Here is a 24,466-nt window from a genome sequence, read left to right as displayed (position 1 = left end):
ACAGAAGTTAACACGTAAAACACTTCATCGCTTTATGCCATATTAGGGAAAATAAATACTATGGTAGTAAATGGGGGAAGAGATCTGTCTGGTTTTTGACATTCTTCCAAATATCTTACTTTGTGTTCAGCAGAACATAGAAATGTATACAGGTTTGGAACAATCTGAGGGTGAGTAAATGATGATAGAATTTTCATTTTTGGGTGAACTATCCCTATAAAATTTGCGAGAGAGACGCACACGCATTTCGAATTCATTCTGCACTTCTGCAGTACTTCACGTTATATGCCGAATGACACCAAACAATGAACATAAATCTCATTATGGTATTTTATATTATAAATACTAATAATATAAAATGAAATATAATTAACCGTTTTTTTTCTATATTTTTGCTGTCAATAGCACACATGGTATGGTTTATTTTTCCACTACCCATAATGCAGTGATTTGCATTTAGCAGCACATGTAGCCTTCATCTTCAAAAAAACTATGCATACATTTTCGAACAATGTTCATGTTCATACGTGCAAAACAGTCAAAAAGTGTTTGTATTGAAACCACAACAGGACCAAATATATTGTGTCCTATTTCTATGAAAATATAAGTTGAGGCAGGCTTTAAGAACAGCAGATTTGTCAGTCTTGAATTTCTGGCCTTTATTAAGTATTAGGACACTTTTGTAACTCACACTTTCAGTGTGATAACCAACAATCATTCTAAGATTTAATGATGTAGAAAAGACGACGATCTTACCTCTTTACACCATAAACTCATGCACGATCACCAGACGATTTCCTGACCCTACTACCCGAATTAGAATTTTGTAACAAGTCCTATAAAAGAGTTTAGACTTCATTTAGACAGGTTGATGTTGGAGGCAGCTTGAGAGAGCATGAGCATATGGTGTGATCTGTGAAGGCTGATTAAGGTTGGATGAGAGCAGAAAGACTGCAGGGAGGCCCAGGAGGGTCCTGGCTCAGCTGTCTCATCTTCTGCCACTCTGATAGGAAATGCAGTTCTGCGTGCGGCCCGCTTTGGTTGGCGGTGCGGCCGTGCTGCTCTGATTTTATTACAGAAACACATTTACGTCAGAAGAACCGATGTACTCGCAGGGATTGCTTTTATGAAATTATTTGGCCCCCCCACGGCACTCTAAATAAAAAAAGTGTAAAGTGCTTGGAAACAGCCGTTAGATTACATCTCCCCGTAAACTGGCAACAACATATGCTTATGAACCATAAAACTTTTGCATCTTTATGTGGATAGGACAGTGTAGAGTGAGACAGGAAATTATGGGATGACAGAGAGGGAATCGAAAGCTGGGAAAGGACCATGAGCCAGGATTCGAACTCGGGTCGCCGGAAGTGCTGCTGCACAGCATGTCGGCACACATGCCGACTTTATTTAGCTTTTAATGACCCGCCCTAACCTGCCCCGCAAATAAAGTGACAATGGGGCCCGCGGTATATGAGACGACCCGCGCATCAATAATTTACAGTGTGCTTTATGGTGCTGAGCGTTACACACACACATGCACTAAAATATGCTTACTGGTACAGCAAGGGTGGAGGTGGATGTGTGTGTGCTTTTGAACTTGGCCTTTGAACTCCACCCCCCTCAACCTGCTCATGAATATGTAATGTGGGTGCTAAATGCCACATTGAAACTACATGGTCATATGAATGATTAATGCATTTAAAACATGTTTAAAGTGTGAGTTTTAACCCTTAACCTTATATTAAGATGTAAACAGATCACTGTATTAAGTTCTTGGTTGACCTTATTTTGTTTTCTTTTGTATCCACAAGTTTCCTACGCCCCATGATGCTTTGCGCAAAAGATGGGAGAAACTTCTGGTTCAATGTTAACTAACACATTTCTGCCGTATATCAAGTCATTCGTTTATAGCAGAATGTAAACTTACACACTGATAGCACTTATAAACTACATCAGCATACTGCCCACTACTTTATGTAAGGGATAATGTACAGTGTGATCAGGTGTATCACACTAAACAGGGTTATTTTGCGATAACAGCCAGCTGCTTGTACATTATCCCGCTTATTACACAGCTACTGGCCACATGAGAGAAAAGTGTAGATGAAATGTGAATAAAAAAAAAATTTGAGCTCTTTTCTGCCTAATTCAGTGTAAACCCTCCACGTCCGCAAGGAAAAGCAGTTGCCTTCCGTTTTTTTTATTACTTTCAAATGTCACAAACAGGCATTTTGGTTTAATCATTAGTAAATATAATTTCATATATGTTATTGAAAGATATATTTATATTTAATTTGTCAAAAAAACCTGTCAAAATTATTCTCTTCGCGTCGTGCCAAGATGCCCTTAGCTGTTATAAAATGCACTGTAATCCACTGTTTTGCGGAGATTATTGCTTTAATAAATGCAGTCTCCCAGTGGTTTATTTAGCATATCATGCATTAAGTGAAAGCTTGGCTCAAGAGATGTGTAATGTATTTAATCTAGATTTAAAATTGGAGAGTGTGTCTGACCCTCGGATAGTATCGGGAAAGATATTCCAGAGTTTAGGTGCTACGTACAAGAAAACTCTACCCCCTTTGGTGGATTTAGTTACATTTTTGCATTGACAGATGCTTTTACCCAAAGCGACTTACATTGTGTTATCTTATACATTTGTTTCTGACTATGTCGAATCCCATGACATTGGCATTGCGAGTGCCATGCTCTTATCACTGAGCCACAGGAAAGCTAATTCCTATTGATTCTAGGTGTAATCAAAACTCCGGAGTTTTGAGATCTTAAAAAACGTGATGGGTTGTAATGTGATAAAAGTTCTGTTAAGTAGGAAGGGGCTAAAACGTTTAGGGCTTTATAAGTAATTAAAATAACTTTAAAGTCAATACGATACTTAATGGGTAGCCAGTGAAGGGATGATAACATTGGGGTTATGTGATGGTATTTTCTGGACCTGGTTAGAACTCTGGAAGCTGCATTCCAAACTAACTTTAGTTTAGGACAACTACTAAGAGAGCATTCCAGTAGTCAAGTCTTGAGGGCACAAATGCATGAATAAGCTTCTCTGCATCAAGGTTGCATGTGCCGCCACGAACAGCAGGTGTTGCTTATCAGTTTCTAAATATTTTTTTGTAGATTCCCACATGAAACTAACAGTATTACAATTCAAAACATGAATCGCAGTTTCACTTTCTGTCATCAGAATAAGTTTTTCAATGCTGAATACACTAGTTCAGCCGCTTCACCGTAAGTTTGACCAACTTTCTTTTTTACAGATAGCACAATCCATCTGGTTTACGTCTATTCGACGTCTGCGTTTACATCTGCAAGACATCTGCAATACATAGTTTGCTCATCTGCAATACGTCTCGGAGACGTCTGAATGGCTGTAATATGTCTGCTAAAGATCTGGAGATCTGCTGCGTAAAAAAATCTGCTAAACATCTTAGAAAGATCAGCCCTACATCCATTCTAAATCATAAACATCTTACAGATATCTTCTAGATGTCTATATGACATCTGACAGCAGACATCTCCGAGACGTATTGCAGATGAGCAATCTATGTATTGTAGATGTCTTGCAGATGTATTTGCAGACGGCAAATAGACTTAAACCAGATGTATGTGTGCTATCAGGGTAGTGCCTTCCGGAAACTTGTGGATACTCTTTACTAGGGGTGTGACAATATATTGATATGGCGATGCGTTCTCCCTGTGATACTAGTATCCATATGGAGTGCCAAATATCAATATTTTAATTAATTAATTAATAAAACAAGACCCCTTTTAAATATATTTCCAAGCCTTATTTCATCATGGCCCCACTGGGTGGCGCTTAACATGCAAATGAGGGAAACGTGAACAAACTATTCTGAGAAAGAGTTTAGGATTGTGTAAAATAAAATATGCTCCTTGCATTTAATGCAAGTTGCTGCATGGAAATGTTTTTTAGGTTTATTTTATTCAAGCTGGTTTAAACTAAGATGTTCCCAGGTTTAAATAAGTGGCTGTTTAACTTCGAAATAATTATACACATTTAAATGTGTTAATAAATGTGTTAAAAGTGTCAGTTGTCAAAGTTAAGCTTTTAATTTAAGCATTAAGGCCCGGTTTCACAGAAAAGGCTTTGCTTAAGTCATGACTATGCCTTAGTTAAATTAGGATTTTTAGTTGCTTTTATTCAAATGCCTTAGATAAAAACATTACTGGTATTACTGGTGTGATTTTTAATACAAAACAATAGCAAAGACATATTTTAAGATATGTCAGTGCAATTTATTTTCATTAAAGAATGCTCAAACTATGCGGTGTCTGTGAAATTGGAAAAAGTTGAATTTACTTGAAATGTTATGTTATGTTATTAATTTAGCTACTGAATTTTTTTTGTGAACTTGAATAAAGAGACACATGTGGCACTTAACCTTTTTATGGGTATTTTGTTTCCATACCTGGGCAGATATCGTGAGCCATGTACCGCAAACCGTATCGTACCCTGTGACCCCAACTTCTTACTAATGATTTTTTTTCTCTTTCTCTTTCATGACTTCCTGTTTGCCCTGTCATGGTCACAGGTAAGATATGTTTTTTTTTCTTGAAAATCAAACTTAATTTTATTTTGTTTATCTGGACCAATAAGAATGTGCAGTGAAGACATATGCGATATGCTCACAATATCGGGCCTTTGGATTTTTTCAATTAGCAGTAGTTATTTAAGGTTATATTTAGATTTTATGTCATGGGATATAAGAGTATTTGTATATGGCTAAAAACCTTTAAGAAGGAATTGTAAGCTATGTTTAAATAAGAAGATGTTAACTGTCATATCTTCTGCTGTTTTTATATTTTACAGTATGCTTAAAAAATTACAAAACACTTAATAAATGTTTCTCCATGGGCTAGTTATTCCTAGATAATTCCTATAATCACAGTTGTGTCATTCTACAGTATTTATTGGTTTCCTATTCGACATGTGGAAAAAAATCTAAATTATAAATTTGTGATAATTGAGTGATGTTCACATCACTGCCAAACAAAAAAAATCGGACAATTGCTAATAATTCGGCAGCTGGGGCGCCAGATTTTTTTTTTCTTTTTTTTTGTGAAGTACATTTAATTTAAATGTTTTTGATGTTGTTTGATGCTTAAACTTTACAGTTTGAGTTTGGTAATTGACATTAATTGACCGCATTTCAGTCGAGTTCTGTAAAATAAAACTGTAAAGTGTATTTGTATAGTGTATACTGAGCTGTGTTCCTATGTCTATTAACACCTGCCGTTCCTGTAGTACAACCTGCGCTTCCATATCTGCTGTTAAATGTTAAGCTCTATCTGATGTTCTTTTATGTTGGAGTAAAGTCTTATCTCCTTCCCCAGGTCTACTTTTATCTCCTCATCTGTTCTATGACTATTTGAAGCTTGGCTAAGCATCGCACAAATATTTGTCCCTCCCATATTTTTCACCACAGTGCTTTTGTGTGAATTGCGCATGTATATGCATTCGTGCCCATATGCCATTATATGTATGTGTGTTCCAGCAGGGGTCTGTACTCTCCGCTAACTGACCCATTTTCTGCTGCCTCATAAAGGGAAGGGGGATGAAAGACAGCATGGTGCTTCAGACTCTCAATCTCTCTCCTTATCAAAGGGAGAGATGCTCAACTGCACCTTATTCACTGTTTAAAACCCATTTTCCCAAGAATCCCCAAAACTGCTCCATCACAGCCCTGATGGCGGCTGCCCAACACTGTTTTCATGCATAAACAAGTACCGTTTGTACAACAGTCAGTTTATGAAGCGTGTTTGTGTGTATGCAGGAGGGCACAGCAATTCTCTTCTGGGTTGCAGGGCTGCGATTCATATTTAATGCAATGTGGAGTGTGTGCATCAATGCGTAGGAGGAAGACTGCATTCGAGAATGCATGCTTAATGCAGAAAGAGCACGAGAGTCTTTTTTTGTATTCCACCGTGGTGTCAATTCCCATTTGCCTTTGCTAGTTTTCTGATCTCCATTTTAGCAGTGACCTCCGAAACTTGTAATATCAGTCTCGCCGCCATTTTGTTTCGATTCATGAACTGTACTGTCAGGTCAGATGAAGAACCTGGAAGTAAAACATGCCCTCAGGAAAAGTGGCCTATATGGCAGTCATACGTTTTACTGCGTAGTTGTGGTGGGAGGTTATTCTACTTCTGCGTGTGAAGATTTTAATTTATTGTGTATCTTCCTCTTTTTTAAATGTTAGTCTTATGTTATTTAAACATTGGGCTGATGCTTAAAATTCTCTTGGTCTTTTTCACACTTGTCCGTCTGTTTTGTGTGATTTTTTTTTTTTTTTTTTTTTTTTTTTTGATGTCTTGTAAAGCTGTGATCATGACAAGGAGCATAGTCTTGTTCTGTGAGGAGCTTTGGGACTTTTCTTTCCAAGCTTAATAATGTGGAGAGGAGGTTCTGAGCAGACTACACCTGTGAAGCTCTGTGGTCCGTATCAGCGGCCTTACATAGAGGTGATGAAACCCACCAATCACAGGCTCTGTCGACGCTCTGCCGCTGGAGCGGAGCACTAAACAGGGATTTTTTTCTCTAAGCCTTTTATCTTAGATGAAAGTCTATCTCTCGTGGGTCTTGCCAACTGTACCAGTTGCAGCAAAAGGACTGTAGAATACCTGCTAAAGTCATATTCTAAATATTTCACTGGTCCTTCCATTGTGTCGTTCTGTCTCTAGATAGATCATTAGATCAAAGAGATAAATGATGTTAATGACACAAAAATAGGTATAATATGTATAAAAGCAGCGCAATGTTAAGAATTATGGTTTTGTGCCGCCTTTCATTCCTTGTAATTAAATTATGTAAATTTGGAAGAGCGATTCAACATTTGTAGTTTGAAGCACTCATGCATACTTTTGGCTTGTTGAGAAGACAGGTGGTCTGTCATTGTACATCCTCAGGATTAGAGCTCTTGAAACATTATTTCATTAAGCTTTCACGGTCTGGACTCCAATTATCAGATTTTATTTTCTTTCTTGGCCAGGAATAAAAAGGGATGAGGAAAAACTGATTCAGAATATTGAAGACGCTCTTTCAGTGCTTAATATGGGCCACATGAGCTTGTAAGGGAGATTTTGTGGGAAATTATTGTTTGTCTTGTGCACAGAGATAATAAACTATCGAGTTTTACATTCTTGAATTTGTCATAGTTGGTGCAGTTTTGCAGAAGCGCAGAGGCAACGTCATGGAGGGCACTGCAAAAACTGATATTGGTCCTTCCCAAAGCCCGCCCCCTTTGCCATGTCCGACATCAGCCAAAGCGGTCCCTCTATAGACCGCTCTATATTTTATAGAGAAAAAATGACATGTAAAAATGATATAAACAAAATAAAGATCGAAGCTCTAGTCTGACGTAATGTGCTTTCTGTAACGACATTACTTCTGGATAGCGGCTTTGGTTTCTGACACTTTTAGGCAACGGCTGAAACTGTGATTATGACCTTACATATCAAATTTTACCTCTAAAAAATTCTGGCAGTTTTGATGAGATGCAGTCCTTCAGCGCCGATCATATGACAGTCAGTCTACGAGGGAAACCTCCAGACAAGTCTTCTGTTCTTGTATGAGTTTGTTTTAAAAAGTCTTTATTGTTGTACATTATGACAACTAAGATTCCTGAGTGACATGACGTTTAGCTGGGATCATGTTCTTACTGTGTGACGGCCAGCAAAAAACACAAAGGACTTTTTAAAATGCAAAATGTGCAGCTGGTTAAAATCTAAGGTTTGATTGTCAGACAAAATTGCAAATAGCAACAGTGGGCGTATAATATCGGTATTATTGTTGGTCCGGTCGACTGTCAATCAAACTCCACGGGAAATGTCAATTTCTCTCTTTTTTTTTTAAGCAAAATTGATAATTTATTGTGGCGTCATCATGCATACTTTCATTTTTGCTGCTTTAGGGATTTACATGAAACATAATGTATTGCCTTTGCTTAGAAGTGACCCGGTTTTTTATTAATATATTGCTTTTTATGTTCTGATGCTGCAGTCACAGTGATGACAATAATCACACTGTTTAAATCTTTCGATAAAAATATTTTAATCTAAAACGTCTTGGTGAGCTTAAGTTTAATTGTTTGGAACGGTAGAGAAACAGCGCTTCTTTAATTTCATACAGTCAGAAATCTTACACTGGAGATTTTTCTCCAGTAAGTCAAGCTCGTGGGTCGCCCAGCTGTGCCATATGCTGTTTGAAATATCTCTGCCCCTACATCATTTTTTATTCAACCACATGCCAAAATATGCAAAAAGATTAATGTGATTCAAGACAGAAACATGCTTAATGCTCTCATTATTACCTCTGTGTAGGCACTGTTATATATTTCATATTATGTTGCATGGTGTGTGCCTGCTTTATATTCTATTCTTCGTGTTTAAGTATTCAGGAGTTGTGATGTCATGCAGGTTATATTTAGGCTAGAACCTGTGAAGGGTGATGTGCCGCTAAGCTACAAAGCTTGTGTCTCTTTATGATGGTTTTGAGGCTGTGATAAAAAAAGGGCGAGACATGTTTTTTTTGCATGTACGGGGTGTAAAATTGGCCTGATTTTAGGCAGTCAGTTTTGATGGTACAGAGATTTGTAACCCTGCAATCAAATACAGTAAGATTGCTGGAGCTGGACCACGATTGGTATGCAGAAGTAATTGACAAAAAGCAGAAAACCCCCCACTCAAATCCCCCCACATCCAACTTGTTTTATAAAAAATGTTGGGAGAGTTTTTGAGGGAGAAAGACATTTAGACAATACATACATTTTAAGGAAATGTAAGTTATTTGAATTGGCGCAACCTCCCATCCCATGTCTAATTTCATCTGTTTTTAGTTGTTACTAAGGAAGTCTTGCTGATTTAAAAAAAAAGGGGAACTTTTTTCTGAGAAGGGTTCAGTCTGCAGCTACTTTAGAGTAAACAACATATACACCTGCAGAAAAAAGTCATTAAGCATTTCAAAATTATTTTCTGTGTTTCTGAATTCACTACTTTTAGATATGTGTTTAGGTACAATTATCATTCATTCGGTGAACAACTAACAATATTTCTCCCAGATTTCAAATAAAATATTGTTTCCATTTGCATTTATTTGCAAAAAATGAAAACTGAAGAAAAGATGCTCTTTATTTTTTCAGACCTCAAATACTGCAGAAGAAAACAAGTTCATAGTCACTTTTTTAGCAAAACAACAGTAATATTTGTAAATGTATTTAGAAAATGTTCCAAAGAATATTTTTTTTAATTCAGTTTTTATGCGTCTTGTCATGCTGTCAGTCTTAAGGGCTGGTTATGGTCGACGCAGTCGCTAGTTGGCCTGGGTGCGCGCGCCAAGTATGACGTCATAGCGGAGTTAGCGGAAGTTCGCTTTGTGTCAATGCGAACTCATTTTGCGTGGCGGCGTGCACGACATTTTTTGTGACTCGAGCGAACAGTTCGCGCGGCGCCGCAGTCAACATGAAAGCTTTGAAGAGATTTTGGCTGAACAGATACGCCTGTACAGACATCTTTTATCATCAGTGTGTCTGTTTTATATTGTATTCAGAATAAAACAATATTTATAAACATTGCTCTTTTGATCTGTTGTTATATCTTCTCATTTTATAAAACATAAACTCATTTTATAAAACATAAAGACATCCAATAGGTTAATCTATGGCAATGAACATTTAGCAGTCCCTAACCAACAATATAGAACAATGTAGAAAATGTGTCTGCATTATGCACAGAAATGAAAGAGTGAACAAAAAGTTTGATGTAAAAATTTATTAAATCAACAAACAATAGTTTGAAATGCATTTCCCCGTCCATCACACGCATCTGCTTCACAAGAGCGATGTATTCTACATCTCCACGTTTTGTGGCATGCAGTGGGCGAACATTCCATCTCCTTTTTCGCCCTTTTTTTAATAGCAGCAACAACACAAAATCTCCTAAATTTCCTTTATGATTTTACGTAATTCCGGTAAAATTCCTACTTTTGACGATTTCGTTTGTGCGTTGGTTCAAAGAATATCTCAACAGCGAACGCGTCAAGTATAAACGTCTCGTCCGTTTGGGGAGTTGCGCGAGCGGTCCGCGAAGCGTAGCCAGGCTCGTTCATAAACAAGGCTTTACACAATGCTGTTGGATGACTTAGTCATTCCTGAGTTTTGATTTTGTTGAAATTAACATGACATTGGACTGGAATGGCCAAAATATATCTATAAATGCTGATTAAACGAATATTTGAAACCGATTATTTCCACGGCTGTATATTTGCTGCAAACTGAAAATCAGAGCAGTGAATATTAACTTCCTTATAACTGTGTTGAGGGTTATAATTAAAGTTTTAAGCTTTCATTGAACTTTTTTCTTAGAGTATAGAATGTAGCACACGTTAATTAGGTCTATGGAAAGGAGAGCAGAATATTCAGTGTTTGAGTAGGTGGAAGCTGGACGGGGCAGGTGGGGCTCCCATCGGCGAGTTAAGGGGGAGAGATGATTGTGAGAAAGGGATTCCTAATGAGCCCCTACTAATCCCCCTAAATCTCTGTAACGATTCCACAAATGTCAGGCCGGCAAATAGAAGACGCATGGATTTGAGAAGAGATAAGAGAAGTAATCTTCGACACCCACACCTCCCTCCTCTGAGAGAGAAAGGGTGGTGGAAAGGTAGCCGGAGGGCAGCTGAAAGTGCTGCTCGATCCTGGTATTTTTGACTGCTTATCGTACTGTTAGCTTGTGTGTAGTATCATGTAGCATGCCTTTAAATAATATGAAAATAAACTTTGCGCTAGTTACAAAGAACTGTTTTTAAACACCATAAATTGAGCTGAATCAGTTGAAGTACAAGTAGAACAACTATGTCACGTGAATAGTTTTTTAGTGCTAAAATATCAACATTATATTTGTGTGTTTGAGTTTCAAGCTAAATGCATAATCAGATTACTATAAGAGTTGCCGCATGTCTCATCTTTCTCTTGTGAGCCCGGGTGGGTTTGAAGGTTTTGATAGACACTTTATGTATACTTGTGTACAGTGTTGTGTGTAACTAGTTACCAAGTAATTAGTTACTGTAATTTAATTACATTTCCCTTGGAAAAGTAAAGTCAGGGATTACTCTTGTTTTTGCTGTAGTTTAATTACAGTTACTTTTGATGTAATTGCACTAAATACATTGTGTAACGTGTGTGCAATGTTGGAATTGTCATCAAAATTCAAAGTTTAACTTTAAAATCCGTGCTTTAATGTATAATTCTCACATTTGTAATCCTTAAGTCACTTAATACTACTTTATGCAGTTTAATAATAATAATATTTTAAATTAATTAAATAAACCGTTTCATGTCCATCCTTGAATCACTTGTTTTAACTAATCAGGTTAAAAAGGTTGATTAAGGATATAGAAAGTAATTAGTAATAAGTAACTAGATACTTTTTGGAGAGAGTAATTTGTACAGTAATCTAACTACACCATTGAATTTGTAATCAGTAACAAGTAATTGATTATTTTTTCAGAGTAACTTACCCAACACTGCTTGTGTATTCATTGTGTATCTCGGCACTTAAAATCAAACGTTTGCGTTTATATCGCATTTATATAACCCATTTGTATGCAATTATGATAGTTTATTACTTCAACATTTACATTTACGGTGTGCAGAATTTAACTGTCATGTGTACAACCTGTAACTGACCTGTCAGGTAGGCTTTTAAGAATAAACATATATTTATTACTAAAACTCGCAAAAATGACTTAATGTGATGTTTAATGTACCACTGCATGAATGTAACTTACATTAAGTTATTATCTTGTCCTGTGTAAATCTCTGTAAATGATGCAAGTGCGTGTAACAACACCAGCGTGGAGCTCATCCTGGAGAAATCCGCTCCTGGTTTTACTTCCACTTCGGCATTAACTGGATGATTTGTGTGTGTATACGCAGCACACGGGGCTGAGAGACAGAGGAGAGAGGCGGATATGAATCCGTAGCTCTGCGTTCGTGTGTCTCTTTTCCCGGGACCCTCGTTCTGCTCGCCGCGAAGTCGTGCGCGTTTCTTTTGAAAGACACTTTTGAAAGAGACTTTAAATACACGGCGGCGGGAAACAATAGCGAGCTCGGTCCGGTGAAAAGAGAGCAAGCTGGCGGCACGGCGGGGGATGCACGGGCACAATAGGAGAGACCAAACTCTTCTGCTTGCGGAGGACAGTGTTGCAATAACATTATTTTTCAGGCATATAAACCTCGCAGCGGGAAGCGTTAGTTTGAAGCAGGACTTTTCTTTCACGCGCATTTAGCGTGAACACAAGGACAGGATTTACACTGGACGCCGAGGGGATTTAATGAGGATTTGCTGTTTTGGGAGATATTTTGATAACGCCGATTGTCAAACGCCACGAATAGACCGGGAAACAAACCAAACCAATCCTGTTCTATTATTATACTGCGATGTTTTCTTAGTATTCCTGTTATTTTCACTATATCACATTCAAACAAACACAAGACCTAAATTAATTGACTTGGTTTCCAGAGAATGTACTTGCTTGATGGTAGTTACCCGGAAAGGATGGAGCGGGGTACGCCACAAAGGAAAACCGTGTATCGCATCTCTTTGACATTAGTGAAAAAAGAGAACCTGCAGGATGGCGGAAGCTCGGCGCACAAGCGCCTGGAGAACCCGAAAGTGAGCGCGTACCGACGGGAGGCATCGTGTGAGATTCCGCGGAGCTCTCCACTGGAGGAGCTGAAAGAAGTGGATGACGAGACGGACGAGTTTTCCTCACACTCATACATGAGAAACTTTAGAACTTTTAGCACCGGACATCTGGAGCTGGGCAGGTTAAAAATCTCAAAGAGGGCGCAGGCGTTAAATGAAAAGTGCGTCTTGCCAGAGCATGCTCAGAAGGTGAGTGAAAATGGGGCACTTGTGCACAAAAAGAACATTCAAGCTAAAGAAATAACGGAAAGCAACGTCAAATGTACAGAAATCTCAGGCACAGTTGCTGGTAATGGAGAAAACACAGGTTATACAAAGATTCTCAAGACCTCCAGGAGCACGGAGGAACCGGTCTCTATGTGGTCAGATGAGACTCAGGCTTCAGAGGAAGCAGAAAGTGTCAGGACAGCCAAAGAGAGCTGCATTTCCACTTTGCTGGCTAAAGGGAATGGAAAAACCCCTAAGCCGGCGCCTGAAACCACCCCTGTGAAAAGACACCCTAGCCTGCTGCGACGAAGCTTCAGCTTTCGCCACTGGACCGGTGGAGAGTTAATACGCATACGGGCGCTCTCCAAAGAGAAGCACCACAGCAGCTCGGGCTGCATTGGTCGTGATGGAGAAGAGAACCAGGCCCAGTCCAGCACGGTTCTCCAAAACCCTGCTTTTGAGTCTGAGTCCGAGAAGCGAAATACCTTGGACGTGGGCGAGGTCCTGTGCAAAACGGACTCCATGACTGAGCTGGGCCGCAGGGACAGGGCGAAAGGAAAGAACCGCACACTGGACAACAGCGACTTGTTCAAGCTGACTGAGAAATCTTTAGTGGAAAAGGAAGGTTTTATTAGAGGGACAGGTTTTCGTTCAAGCGGACACGAGCGTAAATTAATTCGGTTCTTTAGCGGGATCTTCTCAAAGCGAGACGGGACATCCACGCCGCTGAGCAGCCCCAGCAACCAGGCGCTACGGAAGAACGGTCTGCTCGGATCTTACCGGAGATCTGATACTGGCTTTTCACAGTCCAGCACGGAGAGCGTTAACGGATGCCTGCCTGACGGTAATAGAAGCTGTTTTTTCTTCCCTCTTGTATTTGTAAGTGACGTTAAGAGGCAGGGGGATGCTGTGTTTGCTGTTGTGGATCTAGGGCGGGGGCTGGAGGAATGGGTGTTTGTTTTGGAGAGGAATGTGATGTTTAGATGCCACTTCGCAGGCCGCCTGTGTTTGTGTTTCATTATGCTGCCTGCATGCGTGCATCTTACTGTACACTTTTCTGAGAGATGGCAGGATTTTCTGAAACATGGAGTATTTACACTTTTGAATCCTCATTTAGTGCTGTGTGCGCTTCTCTTAGCCTGGTTTAGTCTTTTTGCTGATAATGCACGCTGTCAGACACAGTGACGGTTTACCCCACTTGGCTTTTCTTTTGCACTGTGCAGTCACACATTCTCATCTCTTTTTCTCTTCCGGATCTATTATCTCGCTCTGTGGTGACAGCAGGTCGTCTGTGAGGGCGACACCCCCCTCCTGTCACAAATATGGTAATGTAGATGCTCTGGAGTTTAAGATAGACTTTAATGAATAATCTGCCTGGCCGTGAGCCATACACCATCTTCTGCCTATGAGGTAAATAGAGACTTCTGAAAGACAGATCTCTGGCTCAAATTGTCAAACAGAAAGACGGAAGGAGTGAATGAACTTAGCTTAAAACTGAACGCGAACCTTTGAAATATCATATTTTTGTATTTTTAGTTTATGCATTTGGTACTTTTATCCAAAGTGAAATACAGTGCATTAAAGGTATAATTTAGATGTACTTTGGTAAGTGTAATACAAAAATGTATGATGTCATTTTAAGCTAAATGGGAGCAGCCCTACTTCTACGTCATCATTTCTTGACTCTAATTCTGTGGAACTCAAAAGAAGATATTTTTAGAAATGTCTCTTGAGTTTTTGAGCCATATAGTGGAAGTCAGCGTGGTTCAATGTTGTTTCAATACCAATTTTCTTGAAACATCTTATGCGTTTTACCGAATAAGGAAAGTCATGCAGGTTTGGAATGACCTGATGAGGGTGAATAACAATGAAAGAATTTGTATTTTTGGGTGAACCATTGCTTTAAGGTGTTAGTCCCAGGACTCATGATCTTAACGCCCCTAACATGTGACATTACCTAGTAAAATAGCTCTATTCTGCGTGTGTGGGATGGGACAGCACCTAGGTCATTAGCTGTTTCCACATTCCTTAGATTCCAGAGGCATTTCTGTTCTTTAAAGCTCTTTGGTAGAAATACTTTCTTGCCAATTAGATAACAATCTTGCATTAAAACAGTGTCATGTTTCCTCTGCAAAAAGCAGTTCTACCTGGAACTGTATTGTTATTTAGCAATCAGATATCAGTCGGTAGAAGATAATACAGACGTTTTCGTCAGAGTTAGACTTTTCTTTCAAGTTCATTTCAATCACTGTTGCACGTTATTTTGACGTTATTAAACAACACTGAACATAAATATTCACTGAAACAGTTTTGAGGCTAGTTTTTGAAAAATCGTCCATCAGTTCATTTTGCTTTTGTAGCAAAGCTGTGACCGGTATGAGCCCACACCTGCCTCCCCAGAGATTTATTTTAGCTAGTTGATCGTTTCGTGACTCTGCGCACATGGCTGTGACGTTGTCTGTGCGCGTGATTATCGGTTCAGTTCAGGTCAATTGGCATTGCAGTGTTGGCCTGCAGCAGGTGTGGGTCTTACAGTACCGCACACCCACGTCCGTGGAAGCAGGATGTGAAATAGCAGTGCAGAGTCAGCATTGTATACTCCTGCAGGGTGGACTCCCAGATGGGTCCTGCATATGGATCTCTTTATAGAAAAGCTGCTGTCCTCAAACAGCCCTTGGTGTCTTATAGCTTGTTATGACTTCTGGGGGGTATTAACATGCCTCATGCATTATGATTCTGTGATGTTTCTGTCATTGTTCACTTAACTAGGTTTAGAATTCAAAGCAGTTTGCCTTTCAGTTGTATGTAACAAAATTTGAAACTCATTTATAATGTTTCAGAAAGTAACAGGATTTTCAGTAAGAGATAATATTTTTTTTGATTGGGAGTCTTTTTATAGTGACAGATGGTTGGAGGGAATTATATAAAATAATAAAAATAGGCTTGGTGACATCAACTGCCTGTAACCAATTTGAAAATAATCTTAAATGGTTTTGAGACTTGTTATACAAAATCTACTTTCTTTCTAGGAATAGAAACAAAATGACATTCATACCAGATTCCCATTTGCAATATATTAATTTCTTTACAAGCTAGAAATGAATGTGTATTTTACCGAGCTCAAATTCTGCATGAGGACTTTCTCAGGTAATATCTTGCACCTACAGTAATAACAGTTCGTGTTCCGTGATGTCTATCTATGCACAACGTTTCTTCTCCTTTTCAAAAAGTGTTATTTTTAGGTTCAGTATTTTTTCGTTCTCCGATGCAGCAACTAAATTCCAGTAGATTTTTTTAAACTGCCTATGTAGTTTTACTGTGTGTCTTAGGTTTCAGTTTAACCTAATTCTAGCGCTTATGAAAAATTGCTTGTACAGAAATAGTTTTACTCCTGTATCATTAGTGTTTTTCGATATGTCTGGAGGAAGTAATAAAGGCCAGGTTTTTTACATTGAGTCACTGGGTGTTTTTTATAGACCTCACTCTCAGCTTACTCTGTGATCACAAAAGCGTTCTGCACAGGTGTATATTGGATATTGTTTGTCATGAGGTTGATCTAAGACCAATAACTGGAGGGCCTGAACTGTTACTGAGAATCCACCCTAAACACGGGACGTCTTATGGTGTCAGGTATGAGTGAGTGGATAGGGTTCTGCGTGTATGACCCACATTTACAGCCATGCAGAAGTAATGCATGTTGCATGTGAAGCTGAGACATACTGGATGTGATAAGAGCATGACGGAGCTTCTCAGGGGACGAGTGTCTGAGGGTAGAATGGAAGAAGACTATCTTTATATTTATACACACTGAAGTTGGAAGGTCATTTTGTCATTGTCCATGACAATGAGTCAGCCACAGCTCTAGCAAAAAGGAAGCAGGTTTTCTGTTATTAAGAAATGTTTAAATATTCTGTGAAGAAATCTTTCTCTACACACACACATGAGCAAGACTTCTATGCAAGACATAATGCGAAAGAAATGTCTCTTGCAGCCAGAAAAGAGATTGTTGAGTTGTACTGGATCCGAGCAGCTGTCATCACTACAGTCCTCTGTAGTCGAACTAAATGTGGCTTTTGTTTCTCTTGTGAAAAGAAAAAGCAAAGAAAAATGATGATTAAAACTAGAGGGATTCATCTACAGTTATGGAAAAGTCGGAATCAGAACTCCTTTTGTTTGTATGAACCACCAGGCCATAGTTTCACCGTTATTGTTATAGTGATTTTTATTTTATAGTGATTTTGTTTTTGTTTGTGTGAATAAGAAGATTCAGGCCACAGTTAAAGGGATAATACAACCAAAAATGAAAATTCTGTCATCATTTTACTCATCTTGTAGTTGTTCAAAATCTGTATAATTGTCTTTCTTCTGAATACAGAGAGATATTTGGAAGAATTGTTCAGATTTTGCCTCTTGACTACAATAGTAGGAAAAAAATATTTTTTCCTACTATGGAGTCAATGGAGTCCAATATCTATTTGGTTATAAGCATTCTTCCAAATATCCTTCTCTGGGTTCATCAGTATATATATATCAGTATCAGGAAATGTATAGAGTTGATGATGCGAATGATGACAGAATCTTCATTTTTGGGTGAAGTATCCCTTTAACCCACTGATACCCCTCTGGACAGTGAGGTTTATAATCAGCTTATTACTTCTTTGTCAGGTTAATTTGGCTGAAACGTAACAGTACTTGTACAGCTGTGATCAGAGACTGACTAAACGCGTGCACTCGTTCGGGGTCCGTCGTGACTGGTCCTGGCTTCATAGCGCTCCAGAAGCAGCACTGTGTAAAGATAATAAGCCTTAACCGACCGAACAAGGTTGTGGGGGTGGAGCGGACAGTGTCTGAAACTCAGAAGCGCTCATCCTGCAGTCTGTGTTTAGTAGGTCAGTATCTGGCTCTATCCTCTATGCGGTATTTGGAACAGCAGATGTTAGACACGGTGTCCTTTAAATGTTTTTAAAGTTTTATCCTCTTTTAAAGCAGTGTTAATGAGGCCGTCTTACCTGCGCTGGAAATATTTCAGGAGGTTTCACAGGGGTCATAGGTAAAAGTGCATACAGTTGGGAAAGGTTTACTAGAGAAAGGTGTGTTGCACTTCATTATGGCCGTAACGTGTGTGTTCTGTTTATGAAAGGGAGGAATACTGTTATAGCTTCAGGCTATAATACTGACCTGACCAGTGGAGCATGTACAACACGCATACACGTTCATGGAGACCTTCACTAACTATAATGTGTTCTCTCCAGGAAGCGTAACAATATGACATGACAGTGCCAGATTTTTTTTTAAATAAACAACCAAATAATGAAGAAAAAGCAGCCAAATAGAGTCTTGAATAGATGGGAACTCCTTCACTACTCCTTCAGGTTGAGACCAAAAAAGGCTGAATGATAATATGCCAAGAGAGCTATTCTGCTAAAGGGTGGAAGCTTTGATGATTCTGAAATAATAATAATTTTTAAATAACAGATTTGAAATTTTATCGCACACAACATATCAGTGCTGATCGTAACATTCACACCAAGAGTCACTTCTAGTAAAAACTTGTCATATCGACACACAGCTGAAAAATGTGTACTTTAGTCTAAACAAATATCATATCTGCCGCCTGACAGTATTTTTGTTTTCTAGGTGTGGTGTTAACTTGAAATTGTAAATTCAGTTAATAAAATTAATTTAAGTAACTATATAATTTCTTACAATTAACCTGAGAAAATTTGCGACACACACCTATAATCTGATAAGTGTGTGTCTGTCAATTAAATGAATGAAGTGTCATTCTGTCTAGCGTATGAATCTGCAAGGTCTTTTTTGGATCACAAACGCATCCCATTCCAAGGTTCATTACCCTCGAACACCACAGCACGATACCATTAAACACATGCTGTGTCTGAATACACACCTGCTTGCGTGCGAGACACAGAACTGTGTGATGGCCTGACAAATTTTTAAAGAGTACGGAGTGTTTGGAAGCAGATTACTTGCCCTGTGCTATCTGAGTGTATATATAAGCTCTCTTACACTCTGACGGGATGTAAGATGGAATTAGGGTCAGTTTGTGTGTCTGAAAGAGAGAGAGGCTAAATGAGAGCTGTGTGGCATACTTAGAGAAGAGCCAGATGCTAAACAGTAGGAGGGAGTATCATTAACCAGAATTTAGCATTGGGTCATGTTGTGCGAGAGAGATACAGTAGCTGTTATTAGATGTGGTTAGACAGCTTTGTACTAGGAATGGGTCACAATGGTCGGTTAGTCAATTTGTCCAGCAAACAGCAGACTTGTCGATTAGGTCAATTTTATTTATTTATATTTAAGCCCATTGCAAATTGAGTCCGAAATTCGCGCCCGAAAAAAAATACGTCCTCACATTTTGTCAATCACATTTACAGACTGCCTCCGATATTTTCGTCCGTCATATAAAAATTTGGACTGGGTTCGATTTTCTGCGTTTTTCGCATCTGTCAAGCATTTTGAGTGGCCTTTCAGAGACACCGTACAAACGAGAGCCAAATACGAATAGACCTTTAGTCATTATTTTTAGTAAACTGTCTGTTTCTGGACATCAGCCAGTCAACAGAGGTCATTTACATTAAAAAACAGTCTGTTTGAGTTTCAGGATCAGAGAGGTGGTTGTAGATTGCTCAGTTTTCACAGGAATCATTGACAAACATTATTTTAAATAAGTGGGCTATTAACATTAAACTTAAAGAGACCGAGCAAGAAAGGTCTCTTACAGCGAGAGAGACATTTCAGTTGCTGTTTTGCATAGAAACTGCTGCACTGATCACTGCTTTATTCAGCTGTGGGATTTGAATGAGTTTTGCCCATCTGTCTGAGTGTGTGGGTGTCATCAGGGGTCATGGTGGACAACACGGAAGCTTTTTCGTTAGATCTTTTCCATGGGTGTTTGCTTGTTCTCCGTCCTGTTATCTGGACATTGAATGGAAAATAAAGAAGAGGAAGAGGCCAAAGCGGCGAGATTTTGCCTGGAAACGTGATACGGGGGGTGCGGGAAGCCGGGTGTATGAGCTTTTATTTGTACACCCAAGTGTTTGGAAATAGATATGGTGGCGAGGAGCAGGAAAGCTGTTAACATCTGCTTTCTTGCAGGAAACGGTTTACAGGTTCTGTATTTACATACATGGAAGCATATTTGGACACTTTTCCGTGCTAAGCACCCTCACAACCTGTGTTGTTTAGGGCTTAGCCAGCATGTTCTTGGAAAACACATGCACTTTGGTGTTGTATAGGGATGTAGTTCACCTGGTTCTGGGCGATATACCGGCTCAAACCTAATACCGGTGTGTATTTTTATTATGATATAAAAATGTTGTATACCGCATTACAGGTGTATGTCGCTTAAACAACATGCAGAAAACTCTGTGACTGGCCATTCACACAGTCTTTATATGCCGTGGCACTACTTTATCATAATTTTTCTATATAAGCATGCGCTAAACGGAGGCGATTGGATGTTCAGAAATGCTTAAAGGTACAGTTCACACAAAAAATTATAATCTGTGATTTACCTATGAAGTTGTTCCAAATTTTTATACATTTCTTTTATTCTGATAAACACAGGGAAAGATATTGGAAAAATGCTTGTAACCAAACAGCTGCCACCATTGACTACCATAGAAGGGAAAATTACAGGGGTACTTAAAAGAGTTACTTTTATGCTTTCCAACATTCTTTATAAAATCTTCTTTTTTGTTCAACAGAACAAAGAAATTCATAAAGCAATTTTTCTACCATGCTAGTCAATGGGGCCCAAGAACTGTTTTGTTACAAGCATTCTTCCAAAAAACTTTCTCTGTGTTCATCACAACAAAGAAATGTATACAGATTTTCAACAAATTGAGGGTCAGTGAATGAAGACAGAATTTTTAATTTTGGGTGAACTGTTCCATTAAGTCATCATGTTCATGTGCTCATGCTTTTCTTTCTCTTGTCTCTTTGTCTGATAAACTTGGGTATTAGCTTGGATGGCATCAAGATGGCATGGTTGCAGATCCTTGAGGGACAGCTGTGGCCTGCCACCCCCATGCCTTATAAATGTGTGCCAGGGCACCTGTGCCAAGGAATTAGGCCACATCTGTGTGCATTGCAGCTGAAGTGAACACGCAGGGACGGGGAAATTTATCTGTGGCTTGCGTCCAGCAGTTGGATCACTGAGAAACATCTTGTGAGATGTTTGTAGTTTTGGGCTCTGTGTGGAGGAGAGCAGCCGGCTTTTCCTTGCTGCAGGTGACACCTGTTCACACCAATGATGGGAAAGATAATGGACACAGAGGTGGAAAATATGTGAGGTGGCAAACCAAGCCAGCTTTTGTGGGAAACATCATCATCAGATTCCAGAATTGAAGGTCTGGGCTGGGGAGTTGCAGGTTTTCCATAAAGTGTGCAAGTTTTTACCAATTTGTATAGCATACAGTAAACAGCGTACCCTTCCGACTCGTTTTCCTGCACAGCCTTTTTGACCACACAAAAGCGGTGAAGTGAGAAGTGATTTGAACAACAAACCAAAGGAAAAGGGAGTAACTGGTCTTTGGTTTGCCGAGTGAGACAAGGGTCACGGTTTTACCCTGTGAGCAAATCCATGCCTTATATTTACTCAGGATGTAAATGGTCTTTCTGCTGTCTGGTATGAGTGGGTGGTCCCACGCTGTTCTTTTTGTGGTAACGTGATTCGTCCACGTTTTGAAGAGGTCACATCCTCTTCCCTGATGCTGCTAGGTTATTTCTGCTCGCACAGGTGATGTTGTTTGTGTTAATTCTCCGTCATCACATCTCTCCTCTTTCCCCGCAAGCTCACTTTCCGTGCGCTGAGAGCTTTTCTGCACATTCTTTTCCTGAGGGTTTCCAATGAGCCAAGCATTTCTGCCATCATCCATCTGTTAACATTCAGTTTTATCATGCTCTTGTTACCTCTCTTCCTGTCCTCTGCTGGAGTGCGCCTGCAATCCTCGGTTTTTCAACAGGATGTGGAAGAGCTTAGTGATGTCTGCTACTGTAAATTACGCATTACAATCATTCACAATACAATACATTGCAATAAATCACAATAATATACTGCTAAAAATACATCTCAAGTCCTGTGAACTCAAAATAAGATATTTGGAGCACTGGTAACCAAAGAACATGGGTCCCCATTGCCTTCCATTGTATGTACACAAAACCACGGAGACATCTCTCAAAATATCTTCTTTTGAAGATATTTCAAATTTCATAATACAGAATTTATTTTTCATATATTTTTTAAATAAAGTTATTCAGAAATATACAATGACTAAATATCTGAATTAAAACAGTTCCTCATCCATTGTTTGAGAGCTCTCTTCTGTAAAGTCACTTAATTCCAGACAGAAGTGAAACAGCATAAACCCTTCCTGATACAGAGAGAACGCTTTGCTGTTTTCAGTCTGTATGAAACGAGTGAACACCATGTGCTTGATCACCTCACTGTAGTTTTCTGTTGCAGAATAATTGATCTAATTGACCCTTTAAATCTCAATCTCACGTCACCATAGCAACGGGAGGGTCCGAGGTAGCTAACGCTGGCCCATGTATCTGAGCAACCCACGAAAGGGCTCAGCTGTGTTGCCTTGCTTTCGGATACAGAAGGTTTCCTGCCCGGGTTGCCCTCCCGGAGCTGTCAATCAACAGCATGAGCAAAACCACGCTTGCGACAATTAATAGCAAACAGCTGGTAAGCGTGCACACACAAACAGTTAGCGACGATTGATTGATGAGGTTGCACTTGGAAACCGGCCGCACAGATTTTGCCCGATTATTTTGAACGAAAGGGGGGCCAGGTTTAGAGATGGAAGAGGAATGGGGAATAACAGTGGGTCCAGGGAACAGAGAATCATGGGGGATGGGCGTTAGTCTGGAGGGCATTTCAGTGACCAGTGACCATTTCCTCTCTGGTCCGGAGCTCTGACAGTTAGCTGAAGGATTGGTACAGAATCTTCCTGTCTCCCTCCCTGTGTGCTGGTTTTAACCACTGTTTGTACAGTTATTGTTTCGCTCACAATAGTCAGCTCAACGACCACGGGCGGCCAATTGATGAAAGCAGTCTCGCTTTCAGGGCACTCCGAGAACAAGAAGTCAGGCGGAACTGAGGAGTGTGGCGCATATGTGCTGTGGCGGGAGGGGGGCAAGCATGAATATACATATTGGTTTCAATTGTCTTTAGCTTTTTTAGGATTTTGTTATTTAGCAATTGCATTTGCAGAACAGATACTGCTTTTGTAGTTTCGATGTTAATACACAATTGTATATTTTGTTTACTTTTATATTTCAATATAAAATATACATTTGTGGATGTTGTTTTATAGACTATAGAAAGAGCACATGTAAATGTAGCACATTTACGAGTTTCATGTGCTTTGTCGGGGGTTTCCCTGAGTGTTCTGATGTTTATCTTTGTGTGGACTGACCCGGAGTCCAAAATAACCTGTCAGGCAAGTTACTAGGACACCATATATAAACATATGTAGTTTCTCAGACAGCAGTGAAAACGCCCTTCCTTTTAACAGACTTGTGAGATTTTACTGCGTGAATACACAGGTAACCTTCTCATTGAAATGAAAGATCGAAACAGACAAGATGGGTCTTTGTTTGTAGTACATCAAGGCCGCAGTGGCTGTAAGAAAGACATTATTTCTCCAAGATAAATAAAATGGAGCGCAAATGGCAACCTTTGCTTAAGTCTGCTCGGATGTTTTTCCTCATAAACAGACCCAGGAACCTCACATGTGTCTCCATTAGAGTTTTAGAAAGGATCTGAAAAATGTCTCAAACTAGCTCAGATTTGGCAAGCCTGGCTTAAATAATAAAGACTTCCATATGGACTCAAAGATTGCATGTTTTTGAGAGATGACATACTTTCTTTTAAGATTTTTGTGAATTACAATGTAGAAACCAAAAGCAATTAAACAGTACAAAAGGGATGGCTCTCCATAGATCACAAAATTGTTATTTTATTTTAATTTGCACATGCCCATTTATGAGAAATATGGACCGTTATGGATGTGACAATATTCCAGTTTAACAGACCCCAGATAAATGCTTTAAAAGCTATAAGAGACTTCACGGGTGATTAAACTACCAAATATTGACATCTGACCCATCAGTACAGTGAAAACCTCGAGTAAAAACGGTTTCATCTTAAGGTTGACATTTGCATGGAATTTCCTATTTGTTTTATTGCTCCATACTTGCTGTCTATTTTGTCTTATTTCTATTTTTATATCCTAAGCAATTTTAAAAGAAACATCAGAGACTTTAAGTTAATACTTAAAACATAATTGTCAACTCATTAAAAAGCTCCCAAGCTCTTAAAGGACCCATTGCATGGAAGTCAAAATGTTTCTGTTTTTAAGTGCCCTAATCGTGTGCCTGGTGTATCTAGCAACCCAGAAAACAATAAAAACAAGATCCCTGTTACTTTGTTTTGGTAAGCCTTTCTGCAAGCATGTGAGAAATCGAGCCGTTTAGATTTTGCTCATGATGT

At 39.2% G+C, this 24,466-nt stretch overlaps 1 protein-coding gene across 4 annotated transcripts in view; it reads left to right on the top strand.

Annotated features, from left to right (window-relative positions):
* Positions 1-24,466, top strand: part of agap1 (ArfGAP with GTPase domain, ankyrin repeat and PH domain 1) — a 148,320-nt gene that overhangs the window by 29,324 nt on the left and 94,530 nt on the right. For 2 of the 4 annotated variants that reach the window (XM_056750041.1, XM_056750040.1), the window contains exon 1: positions 11,982-13,786. The exons of the other annotated variants lie outside the window; for them this stretch is intronic. In XM_056750041.1, coding sequence (XP_056606019.1) covers positions 12,553-13,786 — 1,234 coding nt within the window. In that variant the 5' untranslated portion in view covers positions 11,982-12,552. Of the gene's footprint in view, positions 1-11,981; positions 13,787-24,466 lie in introns of those variants that run through there. 4 annotated transcript variants of the gene reach the window in all.

The sequence above is a fragment of the Triplophysa dalaica genome, chromosome 6 (genome assembly GCF_015846415.1).
Source record: "Triplophysa dalaica isolate WHDGS20190420 chromosome 6, ASM1584641v1, whole genome shotgun sequence".
NCBI lineage: Eukaryota > Metazoa > Chordata > Actinopteri > Cypriniformes > Nemacheilidae > Triplophysa > Triplophysa dalaica.
This window is presented reverse-complemented; position numbering and strand designations above follow the sequence as displayed.